This window comes from Corythoichthys intestinalis, chromosome 18 (assembly GCF_030265065.1).
Source record: "Corythoichthys intestinalis isolate RoL2023-P3 chromosome 18, ASM3026506v1, whole genome shotgun sequence".
NCBI lineage: Eukaryota > Metazoa > Chordata > Actinopteri > Syngnathiformes > Syngnathidae > Corythoichthys > Corythoichthys intestinalis.
In genome coordinates, this window is record NC_080412.1 from 24,755,031 (window position 1) to 24,774,758 (window position 19,728).

The following is a 19,728-nucleotide window of genomic DNA, read 5'->3' on the forward strand; positions in this document are numbered from 1 at the left end:
AACAGTTCATATAGATGAAGTTGTGCTGAGAAAAAAAATATGCCATTATTTAAACAAAAAAAAAAACCCCAAAAAACTGCCCACATAAGCAGTTACAATGTAACTCATTACTTGAGTATTCTTTTCAACGAATACTTTTTTACTTGTATTTGAGCAAATTTTTGGATGACTACTTGAGTAATATTATTAAAACAACTCTTGTGTAAAATTTTTGGCGACTCTCCCCACCTCTGCATTTTGCATACTGTGTACATCCAGTAAGTGTACACACACACACACACGCACACACACACACACACACACTCAAAAGCAAACACAGAAGTCACTTCACACTCTTCTACAAAGTGCATCGTCAATATGAGGAAGGCCACAAGAAAAATAGTAAACCATTCGAAACAAGACAATGTGTCACATTGAAATGATCACTTCCTGGTGTAAAAAGGACACCATGCCTTTGACCTCACAGTATCTCACTCATCCTGACAAATAGTTCCTGAAATGCAGCCTTAACTACCTCCATCGTCACGCATGAAACATCCTTTGAAAAAACCTTATTTCTAATGTCGATTAAACCACTAGTGTAACATTTCAGACAAAAAAGTGGCGTGGTGTAATGTAAGTTACAGTACTATAACTTACTCTTCAAAATGTTAGAACTAATAATCTGTAAAACATATTTTCAGGAGATAGTGTTCACTAAAGAATCCGTTTGTACTTGAACCAACCGAAAACGAAAGAAGATAGCACTAATGAGTCTTTCTTCTCCTGCAGTAATTATTTGACCTCTTCCAGGGTTACAACCACAGTGTTGACAGACGTAAACAACCCCTAGAGGAGTAGCCTCGTTAAGGTGGTGTCTTGCAACCTTGCAGTTAAACATAAAGTCAAAGACGATGTAAAGTCGAAAGTGTACAGACACCTTATAACGTAAATGAGTCACATGATTTACACAAGACAATACATATCTGTCAAGTTTCCGCTTTAAGTCCCCGTGCAGCTCCCAACTTGAAAAATGATATGCAGTTAGCCCAGGGCAGACTGGGATTCACTCGAATTAATATTTTTCCTTTTCTCTTTTTTTATTTGAGCATTGTGGAAACAGTTATCCATTAGGTGAAAAACCTTTAATAAACAATACAAAAAGAAAATATCAATAGTTGCATTTGATTAAACAATCCAACATTTTATGTCTAACACAAACTACAACTATTTTAGAACAGTCATTTACTCTTATTTTAAATTACACAGTCAATTAAGTATTCTTTTAAATTACACAATGTTTTAGCTCTCACTTCTAAATATTAAACTTTTATACCATAAAAAGACAAATTCATTAAACTACATTTTTCCAATTAACACAATTAATAACAAACAATGAAACCTAGAATACATCAAATGTCAATGTCAATATTAAACCAGTGTCTCAAATCCCAAATGACCCCCTAAACAAACTACAAGTGTCCAAACATTTCAACTGGTGAGTCATACCATGTGCTACTGCTAATGGCAAGCGCTGGCAAATTTCAACTTCAAGTTTTGCTGCTTACCGGCTGCCTCTCTGGTTAGTTTTTTTTTTTTTTTTTTTTTTTTCTAACGTCTCCAGCTGCACAGGACTGCAGATGTCAGTAGCCAAACCAGGCAGCCATCTTCCTTTCCTGCTTTTATAGCTCTGAATTGGTCATGGGTTGATTGGCCAATCTCTTCCAGCTGTGCATCGTTTCCATGGCGCTTGCATGCCGGTGATTTTCCAGTTCATGCCCTGGTTGTCAGCTCACTGCATTTTGTTTGTTTATCTTGTTGATGTTTATCTGAGTTTGACTTTACAATATCATTGATTATTTTACATTGTAGCAAACTATTTTTTCAGGTTTGTCTCAATGGAAAGTGTATATAACTTGTTGTGTGAAACTAACATTCTCAAATCAACAACAAGCTGGTAGAGATATAAGAAATGTCACTTACATTTTCAGTCTGATTAAGTTGTTCACACAACATTGACAAAGAGATATAAAACAGGCTGTTTGAGTGTTCTTGCTCACTTAGCGTTACATGTTTCTTTGTGCAAAAAAGTATTTATTTACATTTGTTCAAATAGACACAAAGTGTTACATTATTTCCATCACAAAGTGCAACGTTTTTCTAATAATTGATGACCCCAAACAATGGATGAAGTTGCAGTTCACTAGTATCCCCATCATTGAGTCTGTTGAGAGAAATGTAAAAAAATCAAATACAATTCAGTAACGACATTTCATTCCAATCCAAAAAGTAACAAGAAACTTAAGTTTCCATTTTAGTAACAAATATACAGTCTTAGCTCAGTACTTTATCTTTTTACAATGGTCCATTGATTGAAATTTTTACATGGTGAAAACTCTAAGCATTTGAGAAGCACAATTGTATCATATTAAGGCCTATTTTGTGACAGTTGCCGCCAACAGGACAAAATGTGCACATTTCCTGGTCGTCTGACAGCCGGGCGCCCAGGTCACCATACAAATACACAGTAGCGGAATGTAATGAAGTTACTGTACTTAAGTACGTTTTTGTGTATCTTTACTTGAGTACAAATATAAAGTGGTACTTTTTACTTTTACCTCACTACATTTTACAGCATGCATCTTTACTTTTCACTCCACTACTTTTCAAATTGTTGCCTGCATTACACGTTAAATTTGTTTCTATTCTTTTTTCTCATTGAGAATTGATAGTTTTATTTTCATGCCTCTGGCGCAATCGATAAGCCCCGTGCAACTATACCGTAATTGAGCACTAGAGAAACACGAGTACAAGCAAGATTAGGCAGGTGAACAAGATATTGACCAACAAAAAACCAACAGTGTAACAGCGCGCCTTCAGATGGGTGCTGCACACTCTTGTACAGTAGGTGGCGGTATGCACTTGATACTTGCCTGCAATCCACCATTAAGTAAGGATTTGGGGTTTTTGAGCTTGTTGAGCTTCTGTGTCAGTCAATTTTATTGCTTGTTTTTTCCATTCTGCACAGTTTTAAATAAAATTGAGCAGTCAACGAATTTTCGGGTTATTTCTTTCAATATTGTCTCAGATCTCTGTATGTATGTATATTCATTCATTCATTCATTCATTCATTTTCCATGCCACTTTTTCCCCACGAGGGTTGCGGAGGTGCTGGAGCCTATCCCAGCTAACTACGGGCAGTAGGCAGGGGACACCCTGAACTGGCTGCCAGCCAATCGCAGGGCGTATGTATATTCAAATATATAGATTTCATGTTTGCATCAGGAGAAAATACTTTTAAAGTAAACTTGAAAGCAAGTACTTTTGTACTTTTACTTGAGTAAATCTTTTCCAGGATTTTGTATTTGTACTTTTACTTAAGTAACTTTTTGGACCTGTATCTCTACTTTTACTTAAATAAAAAAAAAAGAGTATTTCATCCACCACTGCAAATACAGTAGGCCTATATAACTATTTGAAGAAACATTTCTCGTGGTTTACGCCAATGCTTAATACTGTGTATCGTTGTGTATTTAATCGTTAATCCTGCAGTCTTTCAGACATGCACGAGGCCCTAAGTGACTGTGAGCGTTAAAAAAAAAAAAACCTACATCCACTCTGCTAACTTGTGCAAACACTGTTAACTCTGCTTCCAGATAGTAGTAACTTGTGACACCCCATAACAAAAGATCAATGGGCAAAGTCTTGTTCTTTGTCTATATAAAGTATAGACACTTGCCCACAGAAGCACCCATTAGCCAATGGCTCATGAAAGCAATGAGTTTCAAATGTAAATATTATACAATTCAAATTCGATCCAGTCAGCTACATACTGTATTAATTAGAATCTGACTCTTTGCAGAGCAAAGCAAACAAAGCTGTCCATACTTTAAGTTTACCTCATAAAAATATGTTGTTGCTAATTATTTTATTGCTATTATATGTTCTTGAAAGCTGATTTTATTACGAATCCATTTAGTCACTGTACCTGCATCTGCCAAAATATCCAGTTAAGAAAGTGGGTGACATTGCCGTAGACACCAGGTTTGTTCTTCAGAGCACAACCAATCCCCCAACTAGTGTCTCCTGCCAGCCACCAGACATCTGCCTTTCTGACCACCAAGGGCCCTCCACTGTCACCCTACAACACACAAATGTTACGCCATCACATGTCAAGTCGATGTGGGATTGTTTTGTGATAAAGGCAGCAAGGTCAAACTCACCTGACATGAATCTACACCTCCGTTTAATTCTCCAGCACAAATCATTGATTCTGTAACTGCCCCATTCAATATTGTACGTTTGTTACATTCCTGTGTGCTGTAAATTGTCACTTCTGCTTGATTGAGTATATCTGGGGATGGGCCTGTAGATCACCACTGTGTTATATTTTGGCTCACACTGGGTTGAATCTGAAAATGTTCTTTATAAAGTTGGTCTTACCTGATGATCGCAAAGCTCCCCAACCGGTGGTCCAAGCTGGTTGTCCAGCTGAGAATTCCATTCCAAAGTTTGGCAGGCAAACTGGCTTGACTGTATCTGGTGGATCAACAATTCACTTTGTCAAATGAAATAAACAAATAAATGAAGATTTTCATTGTAGTATTTAGTATTTAACCTGAAAATATCAAGGGTGTTTTCAGCTTCAGAAGAGCTATGTCGTTGTCGTTTGTTTCTGGGTTGTATTCCTCATGACTGATGATTTTACTAACTTTGTTGCCCTTGTTAAATCTCATTTGAAATAAGCTTATGTCGCCAGACTGGACTGTCCATTTTGATGGTCTGGAGAACCTGCAATTTGTGGAAAAATATAAAGTATCAGAATAAAAGAATCAAGATGTCTTCTCATTCAAATTGATTTACAATGTTATTTTGTTCCTGTTTTCACAAATGGCAAAACTACATTCATTCATTCAAAAACCAAACTTTTAAATGCTATCAAAGAGGAAATATGGGTTAATACTCACTGTTGGAAGCAGTGCGCAGCAGATAGAATCCAATATGGGCTGATAATGGAGCCCCCACACAAGTGTCTACGACCAGAAATCTGGAGACTGACCTGCCATGGCCAGGCTCCATTTACAGCTTCGGTACCCCCTACGATGCGACTGCTGAAGGGTGCAAAACTCTCTCCACAATCTAAGAAACAAATATTGTTTGTGACTTATTTAGCAGGTAAACCTAGATACAAGCAATTTAAACATGGGGCAATATGAGTCCCATTTTTAAATGAACGGACAATCTTTGGGCCTAGCAATGGTGGCCAAGTTTAACTGAAACTAAGGGTCAAAGGATAAGGAATCAGCAACTCTGTCATGGCAGGATACTGACTAGGGGTGGGAATCTCTGGGTAGCTCACGATATGGTACAATTTGCAATACAAGACTCAAGATATGGCAATACAATGATTATCGACAGACCCGTGCAGTCCATAAGGTGAGCTAGTCAAATGCTAGTGGCGTCGCAACGTCCAAAAGGGCGTCAAGAAAATTTTTTCAAATATTTGATGATAGCAGTATTAAAAAAATTATACAAGACAATGAAACAAAAGAACAACAATTCATAAAGTAATAAGTCTTTAAATAATAATGAAATCATTTTTCTAATGTGCCTTTTGCCCGTTTCACTGTTTCCTGCGATGCGGTAATTTCACCACAGTCTCTAATCTTACTGATTTCTGGGTAACTTCCTGTTGATTTTGGAACATGTACAGGTCACTTCCTGTTGATTTTGGGTTACTGAAAAGGAGGTCACTCAAGAATGTCCCCAAATGAATACAAAGTGACTCAAAATCAACATGAAGTTACCTGTACAGTAAATGTCCTCAAAAGACTGGGTGTCAGTGCGCTGGTTTCAGTGCCATTAATGGCGCTAGATGTCAAATCCAGTCAAAATGAATTGGCTGTCTACAGCCGTCAATGGCAGCCAGTGACGTAGATAGTAATCTAATGAAAGATTTTGGTAGCAACCAGTTGGTTCCTTTTATTTTAAACAGTTGCCACGTTTACATGGAGCCAAATATTCCAATTACAATCGGAATATTTGTTCAAACCGAATAAATGTGTTCCATATAAACACCTCATTCGGAATGAACAGGCCCAAACCGAATGGAATTTCATTCCGATTCACAGGGGTGGAATATTCCTTTTCCCAAACCGATTAGAAGTAAAATTATATCATGTAAACAGGGAAGCGGAATGGTGTCTGATTGCGTTCTTTCTGCACATGCTCCGTACTGACGTGGTGACGTCACTTGGTGACGTAAGTAACGTCACTTGCAACATGGCTTCCAAGCACACGCACAGCGCACCCACACAACTTTTTAAATGAACGGCGTATCATTCTGAAGTTTTGTTTCTACTCGAAAAGTTAAAACAGCAGCTGATCTGACGATCGATCTCCATGTTTTGCAACGTGACGCTTTGTTTTGATTAATCTGCGCATGTCAGACGGCAGTTGTCAAACGTCCTTTCGGAATAAAGGCAGACACATGTAAACGCTGGATCGGAATAGATGAAGTGACATGTAAACAGCTGATGTGAAATTTCCATTCGGAATGATTTGAATCGGTATGAATAAAAGTCAGCATGTAAACGTGGATAGTGACACCTTTTCAAAACGATGTATCAATTCTTGGCTGGAGAGTATTGATAACCTTTTTGGCTTGAAAGTATAGCAATATATCACCTTTTTGAGATTTTGCCACACCCTTAATACTGACTTGGCGCACGACCCTACTTCTGTTTTACTTCTGCTATCTCAAGTGTTTCTGTGAGAATATTGGGGCTGGCAAAATTGCATTGTCTTACTCAAGAGGACTTCAAGACCTGCCAAAGATTACTAGTCAGACGTCCAGAGACTCATAAGAAAGGGATGCTAGCTCCTCCCCGGAGTAAAAAATAGGAGGGGTACAAGATGTATGTGTCAAGTTTTATTGACATTTATGAAGTTTGACAGAAAATTCACATTAAACTAGCTAGCTGTGAGTAGCTATGTAGCAAACATGATGTAAGTTCAAGTAAGCTTAATGGTAATATGTTTTGGAGAACTCGAAAGAAGGAGCAGTGGGGCAGCTGAACTCCCTCACTGGGGGAGTTTGAGTGATATTAAGTTGTGTTATTTGAACAATCGTAAGCGGCTCGGAAAATGAATGAATGAATTTTTATGTGCTTTTTTTACAAGCACAACTCATATTAGCTTTAGCTCTGTATATAGGAATAGTTAAAGTAGCAGCTTACCCATACAACGAAGCCGAACAGAACTCGTTTTGCAGGTTTGGCTGCAAATGATGAGAATAAGAAAAGTATTTCAATACACAATACATGATGTAATATGTAAATGTACATATACTTCATACGCAGGTAACAAAGTAACTGTATTCAATGTTTCTACCAAGAGCGTAGGTTGGAATAGGGATGGTAGGGACATAACTCTAACAACTGCTGAATGTGCCAGTCCATTTTTTCCCCCTCAAACGCACATTTGATTGGCTGATGACGAGAGCACCCCCACACACACAAGCACACACAGTCACAGCCCTGACACAAATGCCCCCTTTGAAGATGAGGAATATTGGAAGTTTTTTTCCAATTGCAGTAGCCACTGTAAGTACCGTAAAAAGACGTGAATGTTATGGAGGTGGGGAACACACCACTAATTTTGCTCCTGAAAGTCCGTCCTGCATCAGAGTGAGCATAACATTAATCTGTGTGAATTTCCCGAACCCAATTAAGTAGCATACTTTGAGAGAAATATCCTCCTGTATGTGTTTTCTAATGCATTAATTAAACCGTGAGAAATGTAGTGAATCGAGGTTTACCCCCTTCCCCCCAATTTCCATTTTTATTTTATTTATGTGGTCTTAAAGCATCCCAAAGAAGGTTTCATTTTTTGTTAAGTTTGACTGTGCTTGTGGACAAAAGCAGGAGTGTTTTACCTGAAGGAAGGCTCCATTTGTATTTATTTTTGTTATATGCTAAGAAGTTTTTTGAGTTATATTTATATTATTTAGTTAGACAGACAATGTTGAGTGGTCTGAAGACAAATGTTTATTTTTTTGGCATTCCTGCATAGTTAAGAGATTATTGACAGATTTGTATTTATTGTGGATGTTAATATAATTTAAGTATTGTTCAAATATTGCAATTTAAATTTGCATAGAAAATCCAGATATTTATTCTGGAAGTTTTCAAAATGTTTCTTTAGCAGTTTTTGAAAACAAAGGTTTGAATAGAAAGGTGTACCACCTAAACCAACACATATGCACAGGAAAAATACACCTCCTTAAAACTAGTTAAATTTCTTTGTTTAAGTGTAAACCCACTAGAAAAAAGTGAAATGATCTGCCAGTGCTTCAAGTTAACTTTACTCAGATTTCATGAAATAAGAAAAATAGATCGCTGAAATAAGCTTAACAGTAGGGCTGTCAAAATTATCGCGTTAACGGGCAATCATTAATCTTTTAAATTAATCACGTTAAAATATTTGATGCGTTTAACGCACATGCCCCGCTCAAACAGATTAAAATGACAGCACAGTGTAACGTCCACTTGTTACTTGTGTTTTTTGGTGTTTTGTCGCCCTCTGCTGGCGCTTGGGTGTGACTGATTTTATGGGTTTCAGCACCATGAATGAGGATTGTGTAATTATTGACATCAACAATGGCGAGCTACTAGTTTATTTTTTTATTGAAATTTTACAAATTTTATTATAACGAAAACATTAAGAAGGGTTTTAATATAGAATTTATATAACTTGTACTAACATTTATCTTTTAAGAACTACAAGTCTTTCTATCCATGGATCGCTTTAACAGGATGTTAATAATGTTAATGCCATCTTGTTGATTTATTGTTATACTAAACAAATACAGTACTTATGTACTGTATGTTGAATGTATATATCCGTCTTGTGTCTTATCTTTCCATTCCAACAATAATTTACAGAAAAATATGGCATATTTTATAGATGGTTTGAATTGCGATTAATTACGATTAATTAATTTTTAAGCTGTAATTAACTCGATTAAAAATGTTTAATCATTTTTACGATTAATTAATTTTTAACTGTAATTAACTCGATTAAAAATGTTTAATCATTTGACAGCCCTACTTAATAGAAATATTTTAAGGAAAAAGTTAGTATATTTAATCTTAAAAAAAGCTTGTTAGTCAGAAAAGTCCTTAATTCAACAATAGGTATTGTTCAAAACATTATTTGAAAGCATTTTTTTCTTTTACATGTATGGGCTTAATAAGAACAAATAGTAATATTTACCAAATTTAAGTGGAATAATCTGACATATTAATATGTTAAGAGGTCTGAAAAGAAGATGAAGAAATTTATTTGAATAGATTTAAGAAAAATGATCAGATTAAGACGTTATAAATTTGCTGTGTGAAAGTTAGTTTAAGTCAATACAGATTTATGTTGCATTGATCATTTAACCTATCAATTAATTAGATTTTTATATGTGAGAAATGTATCCCTGACCCTTGTTCACCCAATCTGTTTGGTCTTATTAAAGTCCTGTCCCTATCAAAAAGTGTACATGCAGGTTATGCTGTTATATCGTCCCTACCAATATTGAGACCAAACCTACACCCTTGGTTTCTACTGCAGTATGTATATTAAATACAGGTTAGTAATTCAGTTGCAAATGTATTAATAAAATGAATTAGGAATAAAGGACATTATTACACAAACGTTTGTATGTTTGTCACTGCTTCCTGCTGGCACAAAGAGCAAAGTTTTCAATTAAGGGCTGCCTATTGTATAAGGCTAACACGGGTTTTATGAATTATGTCTATTGAAAAATGTTTGAGCAAATGTGACATCACAAAAACAAAAAAGTAACCGTACTAGGATTTCAGTGAATCCTTAACTCTGTTTGCTCGATCGCTGAAATTTTCTTCTAACCCTTTATTGCCAAATGTATCACATTTGATACACCTAAAATTTCATGATTTTGAGAGTAATTCAGAATTTTGACATTTCTTTTTGAAAAAAAAAAAAAAAAGATGGATGCAAGTCAACACACGCATCTGCAGGTTCCAAGAGAAAAAAAAAACTGGATTTAGATAGGGTTATAGATATTAAAGCGCTTATTACACAAATTCATTTTGACATTTCTTTTTACAAATTTGAAAAAAAGGTTTCATTAGGACCTTATTTTTCAAATTTTGGGATTCTCTGATCATTGCTTCATGTTGCAGGTCTTTAAGGGTAAAGTTCAATAAATTGTACAATACATTATTTGTGTTGTCTATCCTTGCTTTGGTACAATTGGAATGAAATATATTTATAAATTCACACACGTGTGCATACAACGTAGGAGACTATAGACTGTAGTTGTTTCTGTTTCCCAGGTTAAAGTGGTACCCCCTGCCCCCCCCCTTTTTTTTTTTTTTGTAATTACATGTAACACCATCGCTTTAAACAGGAATTTAAACCTTGTGCATTAGCTAGTCAACAAACCTGTAAGATAGCTGTGAGTGTATTTGCGACTTATGGTCACTGCCAGGCATCAGCTTCATGAATCCTTTCGAGGCTGAAGAACCAGTGTTTGTTTGGCTGAAGGATACATAATCCTGCCTGTATGCCAAACAAGAGTACATAATTACTGAGGTTGGGTCAAATATACTTCAAACATATACCCAACCAATGGTCATTTTCATGTCACCCTACTCTCGAGATCGGATGTCATATCAGGAGCAATTTCATATCGCCCCTTGTTTTGAATAAAAAACATTTGGTGGAAGTAAACTGGGGGACATGGTTAATGTTCACTTGTAAGCACAAATGATTCAAATGCACTTCGATAGAAAATTCTATCACGGGAGACCACCAAGATGTGGGCAATTGAGGGATTCTGTTTTTGCTAGATGCTCGTACGTGCCACTTAACACTTGGGAGACAAAGTCAGATAGAGCTCGCATGCCACCTGGCAAGATGCCAAGGCACTCGGACACGCCAAGTGAGAGAGGGGTTTTACTGGATTTTGCTCGTCGTTCATATAGTGAAAATTTGCTCATACAGTGGTACCCCTACTTACGAAATTAATTGGTTCTGGAAGTAGCTTTGTAACTTGAAAATTCTGTATTAGAGACTTGTTTTCCATGTAAATGCCCTCATCCACTCCATGCCCCCCAAAGGTTAGACATAAATCTTTTATGATGCATAAAAATGCATCAAAACATGCAACAAATACAAGTTACAATTACATTACAGAACAATAAACATCAGAGTGGTGCATAATGTGAAAAACCAAGAATAAAATTTAATACACTCATGTAAAGTTGTCGGAGCACGAGGGGCAAATGAAGAGGACGCAGGGATACACACATACACATACAGAAGAGGTCCCTCTTAGCCAATTGAATGCCAGGAATGCTAGGCAATAGCCAATGGCAGAGCGGCTATAAGTGTGTTACGTTCAGTAAACTCTAGGAGCTGCGAGTACCAGCCATACTGTATTTTTGCCTTTCGTATCCTGAAATTTCGTCCGTAACAAGAGGCAATATTTTCCCGATGAGGTGTGTCTTAACCTGAAAATTCTGTGTGTGGAGACGCTCGTAACTAGAGGTACCGCTGCATGAGACTTATTTTGTCTCGTAACGATGCTTGTATAGTGTAAAACTCCTAAGGAGAGGTGCTCGTATTATGAGGGTTCACTCTACTTTGTATTACATCTGGAAGGAATATAATGATAATTTCATTCCAGGGATATTAATCGAGACGCTCACCTCTTATAACCCATTTGCTCACACACAGTTCTTCCATAGTTGTCATCCCATTTGTCACCACATACGGGCATCCACGATTGGCTATGCGATGAGAAACCCTCCAAAATATAGTTGCTCCCATGAAGGCGAACTGTCAAATGAGGAAAATGCCAATTAGCTATACAAAGCTACTAAATATGTGTCAAAGACTGAAGGGATTTAAAGGTTTTTACAGCAAAAGGCCTCATCCTCTCCATGGGAACAGTCTTGGACTCCATCACACCACTGGGACTTGTATAGACACTTTCCACTATATATGCATGGCCTTCCCAGTGCACACTTGTAGGATACTGCAATCAGGTTTAATGAAACAATTATTGTAAATTAGTAGTGCGACACAAGTAGAGTGGATTGATGATATCATAAAGTAAGCAAAATAAAATGGAGCAAAACACCAACAAATGCTTTTCCCATAGAGCCCATGAGAGTTGTTGAATTTTCTATTCGTGTATTTAATTTCTGGTCATATATATATTGATGGTTTGAAATAACCACAATAGCAAGGGCATAGGTTTGGTCTCAGCATTGGTAGGGACGATATAACAGCATAATCTGTACGTACACTTTTTGCCGGTGACGGGACTTAATAGAACCAAATAGATTATTGAACGTGGGTCAGGACTACATTTCTCACGAATATGAACCTAATTAATTGAAAGGCTTAATGATCAATGCAAAAATAAATCTGTATTGACTTATACTAACTTTCATGTGTGTTGGTTCAGGTGATACAACGTTTGATTCAAAACTTTAATATCAAAAACTACTAAAACATTTTGAAGTGCAAGTCCATTATCGTAAAAAAAAAATGGGGGGGGGGGGGCTTTCCAAGAATGGGTCCACTTCTGGGGATCCTGGAGCCCTCTTGACTCAAACTAATAATATAAAAGTGATTTGGGAAAAATTCATGAAAAAAAAGAGATAGCCAAGGACCGATCTACATCTGAGGCATAAAAGACTACACCAAGACTCGAACCAAAGTACTCTCATGTAATTCTGATGCGAGATCTCATTTCACAGATTTTATTTTTTCATGTCAGTTCATGTTCATGTCAGTGTTTCCCGGAAGTGGACCCGTTCTTGAATAGCTCCCCGTTTTTTTTTGGTTTTGTTTTTGTTTTCAAATAAAGGTACTTTTACTCTGAAGCCACAGAGTTGCATTACCGTAATGCACATAATGCAAACAATTGACTTGACTTCATCGTTCCTTTTGGGGGTTGGCCTGACCGCATTCTTGAACGGTTCCCCGTTTTATTTTATTTATTTATTTTTTTTTCAAATAAAGGTACTTTCACTCTGAAGCCACAGAGTTGGATTACCGTAGCGCACGTAATGCAAACAATTGACTTGACTTCATCGTTCCTTTTGCGGGTTGGCCTGACGGCAGTACTTTTACTGGTTAGCAAGTTCACAAAGTTTAATGTTATGCTAACTATGAAGCGGGCCGGACTTTCAGTAGAAAATAAGTGGCGTTTCCCCCACCTCCACGAAATTGAAATCTTTTTACATTACTTATAGTTGCTGCCAGTGTTGTCACAGATTACTTGAAAAAGTCATTTAAATACTGATTACGCCTCAAAAAAGTAATTGATCAGTTACTTTTTACCAATTTTTCCTAATTGAATGACAACAGAAAAATGTCATCGCATGGAATTGACTTACCAATAATTGAATTTAAAGTGGGGATCAGAATTTTTGACATAAGGATTAATCTTCGAGTTAGCGGAGGTTTAATTAGTCGATGGGGTTGATTTCAACCACCATTGACTCGCACTAGCTTAGCCACTCCGGAGCCCTGTAACTAACAAATAACTGTCAAACTGCATTGAATTTGTTGAAATCAACTCCACCAACTAATTAAACCGACGCTAACTCAAAGATTAAGCCTAATGTTGAAGATTAAAAAAATTCTAAACTTCAGGTTAGGGTGTAGGGTTAACAGCATATCAGTGCCAATGTAAAACAATGCAAACTAACTGCACTCTAAACAACAACACACACATGAATTGCACAGTCCAATAAACACAAAGATGGGGGCGGGCACATTCAGCAAGTGAAAAGGGATTAATGTAAGTCTGAACATAACGAAAATAATTCACTTAATAATGTTAGGGTCTATTCTATCCTTACAACAAATGGGAAGAATATCTAAATTAGCTATATTACTGAACTCATGATATAATGCAAATAAGGTTGCTTAAAAGTTGGTGGAGACAATTTGAGCATCGTAGAAAGTTGGTAGTGTTACGTCCCTACCTTCCCTATCCAAACCTACGCCCTTGCACAATAGGTATAGCATTTACCATTTTATGTTAGCATTAGGCTAGGGGACCAGTTCAGTTAAAGACAGCAATACTACGTTGAAAGTACTCTGGAATGAACACAACATCCCTGTCAGGTGGTACCCTCTGTCTACATTGGGAAAGACTTTCACATGAAAGTCATATAAAAAAAAATAAAATAAAATACAAAAGTTAAAAAAAAGTAAAATTAAAAAAAAAATGTAATGCATATATTTATAGATTTTTATTGTAATAAGAAGAGAAAAAAATGTGGTGATCCTGGTCCTGGAAAACCTGAAACTGTACAACAAAATTGTTCAAGCCTCTGGGGTATCAGCTGTTGGTGGAGGGTAAGTTGTGACTTACAGAAGTACCACAATAGGAGGGCGAGCACCGTCAGGATAAGAACAACACATAAGGATGCACAAAGGATGCGATTCCATGGACACCGCTTTGTTTCTGTGAGGCCAGACAAAACAAAGATGTCACTATACAAACATCAGAAGCTTTGATGAGTCAAGGTAAACACTATTACATAAAAATGGGTATGCATACTATAGTTTCACCGACAGTATGCTTTGAACACTGTAACAGCAGACAACCCAGGTAACTGCCTGGAACCCTGAGATGAAAGTGGTTCTGAGAGACAGCTGACATTCCCCCTGTGGGAAATTTTCAGAATTTGATGTCATTTTATGCCCAATCCTTCAAAAGATAGGTAAATTGCTAATACCTAACCACGAATATTTTAAAAACTATTGCATTTTTAAGTATATTGAAATTCAGCAGCAGGAGTCTGACCATGACAAGAGAACATTTCTGCCAGTTCCACTGAAAGCTTGGTCATCACAGAACCACATTTTAAATCAGAATAGTATTCTGCTTCTTACATTCTATATCACAGGTATCAAACTCAAGAGTGTGTGGCCTTCAAAAATAAATTACGTACATTTACGTCATGGTTTACACAACAGATATATGACAATATTTTCTGCCCCCCCCACCCCTTTTTTACATTTATAATTTAAAAAATCATTTGTTAATGTTTAAAAAGAAATCCTTTTTTGTGTTTTATTAATTAAAAAATGTAACTCAATCATAAAAGACTGAAAAATAAATGAAGACTGAAAAAATAAAGAATATTTACTGTTTTCCCCCTTTAATTATTATATGTTTAAATAATCACAACTTTTTAATTTAAAATAAAATATTAAATGTTTACTATTGGGCTCCCCAAAAATATTTGGACAAATTTTATCTTCACAATGCCCACAATATTCTACAGGCATCAGCAAATCTCATTTAATGTTTTTTAATTCTACTTAGACATGTGCCGATTACTGATTCCAAGGTATACCGTGTTATGAAAATATCAAGGTTTCAAAAACGCGAAAAATTTCCGTCATACCGTCCCTAAGATATTAGCTTTTTTTATGTCCCAAAAATGCATGGAGAAATCCCTCGGTTGCAGCTGTAAGGCTCAACCCTTCCCCACCAGTTGCTGCTCAGTGTCAGTGAGTAAGCTGTGCTACACAATATCTGGAAGAGGTGAAACTCCTGAACTTTTCCCCCAATCGAAGAAAACGAAATCGCTAGTATGGGAATACAATGGCTACAGAAAAGTTACAGACGGCCGCAGCTTAATGGTGTGCCAAATGACATGTAAAACATGTTTGCGGAGAGTGGCTGCCTAGGAGGCAATACCTCCAATATGATTTCTCATTTATATAAAATTAAAGGTTAATAAACACTGTCATGACCATTTCCCACCAGCTACGATAGTTAACTCCAGCGTGTTTAGTGTGTCTAGCGGTGGTAAAACGTGTTTTGTTTTCTCTCTGGCAAGTGTCTGTGTTGAGAAAGAGGGTGTGTGTGTATGATGTAAACATGATCATCACACACATGCTTTTTATGGAAAATAATGCAATTATTTTTGTTCTGATGGTAATACTGTTGAGTTGTGGCTGTGAGCTTAGGCTCACCAAAAGGACAGTTTTTTTCTTATAATATAAATATTTTTTTAATTAACATTACACTTATGTTTTAATTTGGTAATATGTTTTGAAAAATGAAAATCTAGTTCATTGGAAAAAAGGTTTTTTTCCCTCCAAACCGAGATATCTCGAAGTAACACATTTTACAGCTATAGTTGCAATACCGTGATACTGTGAAAAAGTGATATTTTGGCTTAAGGTTATCATACCGTAAATGCCACTTTAAACTAATATAATGCCCCTGCCTAACATCAGATAGTTTCTCACATACAAACTGTAAGCGTTAAACGATGAATATTTTTAATCGTTCAAAACACAAATGCAACTTAAACGCAACAAACAGCTTGATGCAACTTGTGTTCCACTGAGAACACAAGGCTATGGAAGGCCATGCATGCATGGAGAAGAGCTGGGAGAGGAACACTAGCAGCCAATGGGTATTACCTTCAGCCCTAAAATTAGCAACCAGAGTAGCTACTGGTACATAACTCATAACTCTTACAGGAGGCAAATCTGAGAAGCATAAACAACCACACTCTCACACAAACACATCCAGAAAAATGAGAGAACAATCATGAAAAAAAAAAAAAAACAAGAGGAGACTTCGCGCATATGCTTTGCTTATGTTCACACACTTCATTTACCCCCCCCCCCCACCACCACCACCATCCAGGGTTCTTGCACCATTTTATAATTTTATAAGTCAAATTTAATGATTTTCAAGACATTTTTGAGACTTTAAAAACATCAGAACAAAAAATGTCGCAACAATTTCTGATGAACACAAATAAAGTATTTCACTGTAACTCGGATTTTTCTCCTCTCATGTGCGACTCGACAGCTTTGACCCCCATTGTCCCTATTAAAAAGGTGTTGCACTTTGGGTGGGAACCTCTGGATAAATCACGATACGATTTGCGATACACGGCTCACGATATCGATGATCTCACGATATGGCGATACAACAATCATTGATCATTCTATACGATTTGCAATACAAAGCTCACAATATCGATTATCTTACGATATGGTGATACCACAATTATCGATCATTCTAGGATATTCTACAAACTAACAAACAGAAAAACAAGCTCTTTTCACCCTTCTGCTGCAAATTGGAATTAGTTTATCACTAGTCAACGTCCAATTCACTGCCATCCCTCCCAATTCAAATGGATTGGACATTTCATTGTCGTCAGTGGCAGCCAATGCCAGGCAATGAGTTAATTTGGGTAATTCGGTCAATTCCTTTTCCTGTCCATTCCTTTTCCACAGTCCATCTCCGATTGGTGTTTGAAGGTCCCGTTCCCACAGGTCTTTGATTCTGGATAAGGACGGCGCTACCATATGAGAAATTAGATTAAGAATACCCTTAACTCCCCCTTTCTCTGTCGGATCTAAAGACATAATATCATCTAAAACTGCAGGAGGTTTATTTGGGAAAAGTGGTATGATACTCTTTACAAAGCTTCTAAGTTGCAGATATCTAAAATGATGAGAGTTAGGAATATTGAATCTTTGGACGAGCTGTGCGAAAGAGGCAAAAATATCATCCACAAAAAGGTCATTTAAATGTGTAAGACCCAGGTTGATTATATTTACACTCATTAAAGAAAATTTGAAAAAGAAAAAAATGTCCAGCAACAGCAGCAAAAAAGTCAAGAAAATAGCTCAATTGGATTATATGTTTATATACTTTTACTTATGTAAAACAAGTATTTAACCTAACTTTTTTCCTCATGATATTTCCGAGGTATCGGGTCAGAACTCGGTTTCGGCACATCCTCAAAATCAAGTGACTCAGACTCAAAAGCAGAAACATACAATAGGGACATCTATTGTACAAACCGACTTGACTTCTGACCTAAAACAACCAAACAACTCTATTGTATTAGTTTTTTTTCAGAGTATGAAAATAAACAGGGTATAAATGTAAATTCTCTCCAGCAGTTCAAAATAATAAAACAAAATAACTCAGAGGTCACAGTAGTCAGAGAAAATGTATGATTAAATATGAAAGCATAATATTCACTGTCATTTAAAATGTGGTCAGATTGTTTCCATCCTATTTTTTCTGTCATAAAACAAACAAATATCTGCCTCGCAACTTAGTGGAGCACTTGTACAATTATTAGGTGTATGAACTAATATTTGACGAATACCTTTGTTTTCTGTTGTATCTTGTGGTATGGCAGGTGCTGTGGAATGGTGGGTGTTGATTGGGTTAGGGGCGAAGGCAACGTAGCTTGGAGTTGCTTGAGGGATAGAGGGATATAACCCATGCTGTGGGGCATATGGTGGTGGTCTCCCTTCCTCATTCTGAAAGCCTATGTTGTCGTATGTGGGCAAATTTTCCTGTAGAAGTGAATGGTAGATGTATGATATTAAAGAAAATGTGTAATGCTCATAACCTTGAGTGGCTTAAACGCGTAAAGATTAGTAGGTAAAATAAGCTTTTTAAAAATGACTTACCTGATTCATTTTCATGGTGAAACTGATCACACGGCTTGTACGTCTGGCAAACCGTACAGAGGTTGATTTCGGTAATTTATAAAAACAAGGAAATTATAGATTTTTTTTTTTACATTTTATCATCATTCAGATGTATTATTAACTCTAACAGGTCTTCAATGTAAACCTGTATTAAGGGAGAAAAAACATTACATTATATCCAGTCGTAGTCTATGATTCAGTATGCTAAATTTCATGTCAATGATTTCTTTTATTTTCTTTTATTTCACTTTTTAGCAGTAAATGCTAAAGTTTGCGTTACTGAAGCTCACTCAACCTGGAATGACATTTTGTGTCATTTGCTGTAATGAAAAATAAAGAAACTCTGACTAACATACATTTGTCTTATTATAAAACATATACATTTATCTTACCTTCAAATCTTTATTTCCCCAGCACTCCCGTTTTTCTGTGTTCTCTCGCTCCTGTTCTGTCTGGATATGCACCTCAGAGCAAGTAATCAACAGTCATGACCACACCTTCCTCCTTTTTTTTTTTTTTTTTTTTTTTTTTAACTGTATACACAAGCTCGCCTATTCGTGAATGGCATGAGCAAACACTCTCTGAAGCTAGTTATTGATACGCCTAATTCTATGATTACAATTCAGGCTAATGGTCGATAGTTTATTTATACAAAGTATTACATAAAATCTACCTACAAATCCATCAATTTAAACGATAAAAAAACTTGGCAAGTGACCTCTAAAAGCCAAAGCATATTGTAGACGAAACTCTTACATGTGTTGGCCCATTTAATTTTCTTTTTTTTTTTTTTAAATCAGTATCATCCAAACAAACGGGAAAGTCAACAATACAAAATACTTGTGGCCAAAGGACTAAGACCCTGTTAATATTTAGCTTTATGTTTGACAGTGCTGGCTGGCAGAAAAAGGAAAAGAATGACATGATACTCATCCAGGAAGAGCCAAAAGAACATGATGTCCTTGTCACCAATATAAACCCAACACTTTCAACCGGCATTTGACTAACAAATAAGACCAACTGTGATGAGAAAAGGTTTTTTCTTTTTTATGTACAGTATAACCAAGAAAATGTGAAAACCAATTTACTGTGTACAATAATACTTTTTGAGCAGGTGACGATCACACTTTTTAAGATATATTTTTTATTTACCATCCTGTCGTGTATCATCTTTTATCCCCGTCTATTTTCAATTAA

General features: G+C 36.4%; 1 protein-coding gene across 3 annotated transcripts; it reads right to left on the reverse strand.

Moving 5' to 3' along the window:
- Positions 1 to 1,062: 1,062 nt before the first annotated feature.
- Positions 1,063 to 19,047, reverse strand: tmprss2 (transmembrane serine protease 2). 3 transcript variants are annotated; one of them, XM_057821955.1, is made up of 14 exons: positions 18,924 to 19,047; positions 18,511 to 18,553; positions 18,201 to 18,393; positions 14,411 to 14,503; positions 11,936 to 12,052; positions 11,724 to 11,853; positions 10,456 to 10,572; positions 7,218 to 7,258; positions 4,947 to 5,118; positions 4,598 to 4,770; positions 4,423 to 4,518; positions 4,203 to 4,345; positions 3,968 to 4,120; positions 1,065 to 2,203 (listed from the first exon to the last, which is right to left on the reverse strand). In XM_057821955.1, exons 2-14 carry the CDS (start codon positions 18,523 to 18,525, stop codon positions 2,195 to 2,197), a joined length of 1,452 nt encoding a protein of 483 aa, XP_057677938.1. In that variant the 5' UTR covers positions 18,526 to 18,553; positions 18,924 to 19,047; the 3' UTR covers positions 1,065 to 2,194. The 3 variants fall into 3 exon arrangements, with proteins under 3 accessions (XP_057677940.1, XP_057677938.1, XP_057677939.1); XM_057821956.1 differs by having other exon boundaries at positions 18,511 to 18,676; positions 18,924 to 19,004; XM_057821957.1 differs by lacking the exon at positions 10,456 to 10,572 and having other exon boundaries at positions 1,063 to 2,203.
- Positions 19,048 to 19,728: the final 681 nt, after the last annotated feature.

What these genes read in the sequence shown, in the direction of transcription:
- tmprss2 (XM_057821955.1), bottom strand. An exon ending in AGATACAACAGAAAACAAAG is followed by an intron (nt 14,504 to 18,200) that starts GTATTCGTCAAA and finishes CTGGCCTCACAG; the next exon opens with AAACAAAGCGGTGTCCATGG. An exon ending in CCTCCTATTGTGGTACTTCT is followed by an intron (nt 12,053 to 14,410) that starts GTAAGTCACAAC and finishes ACCTGATTGCAG; the next exon opens with TATCCTACAAGTGTGCACTG.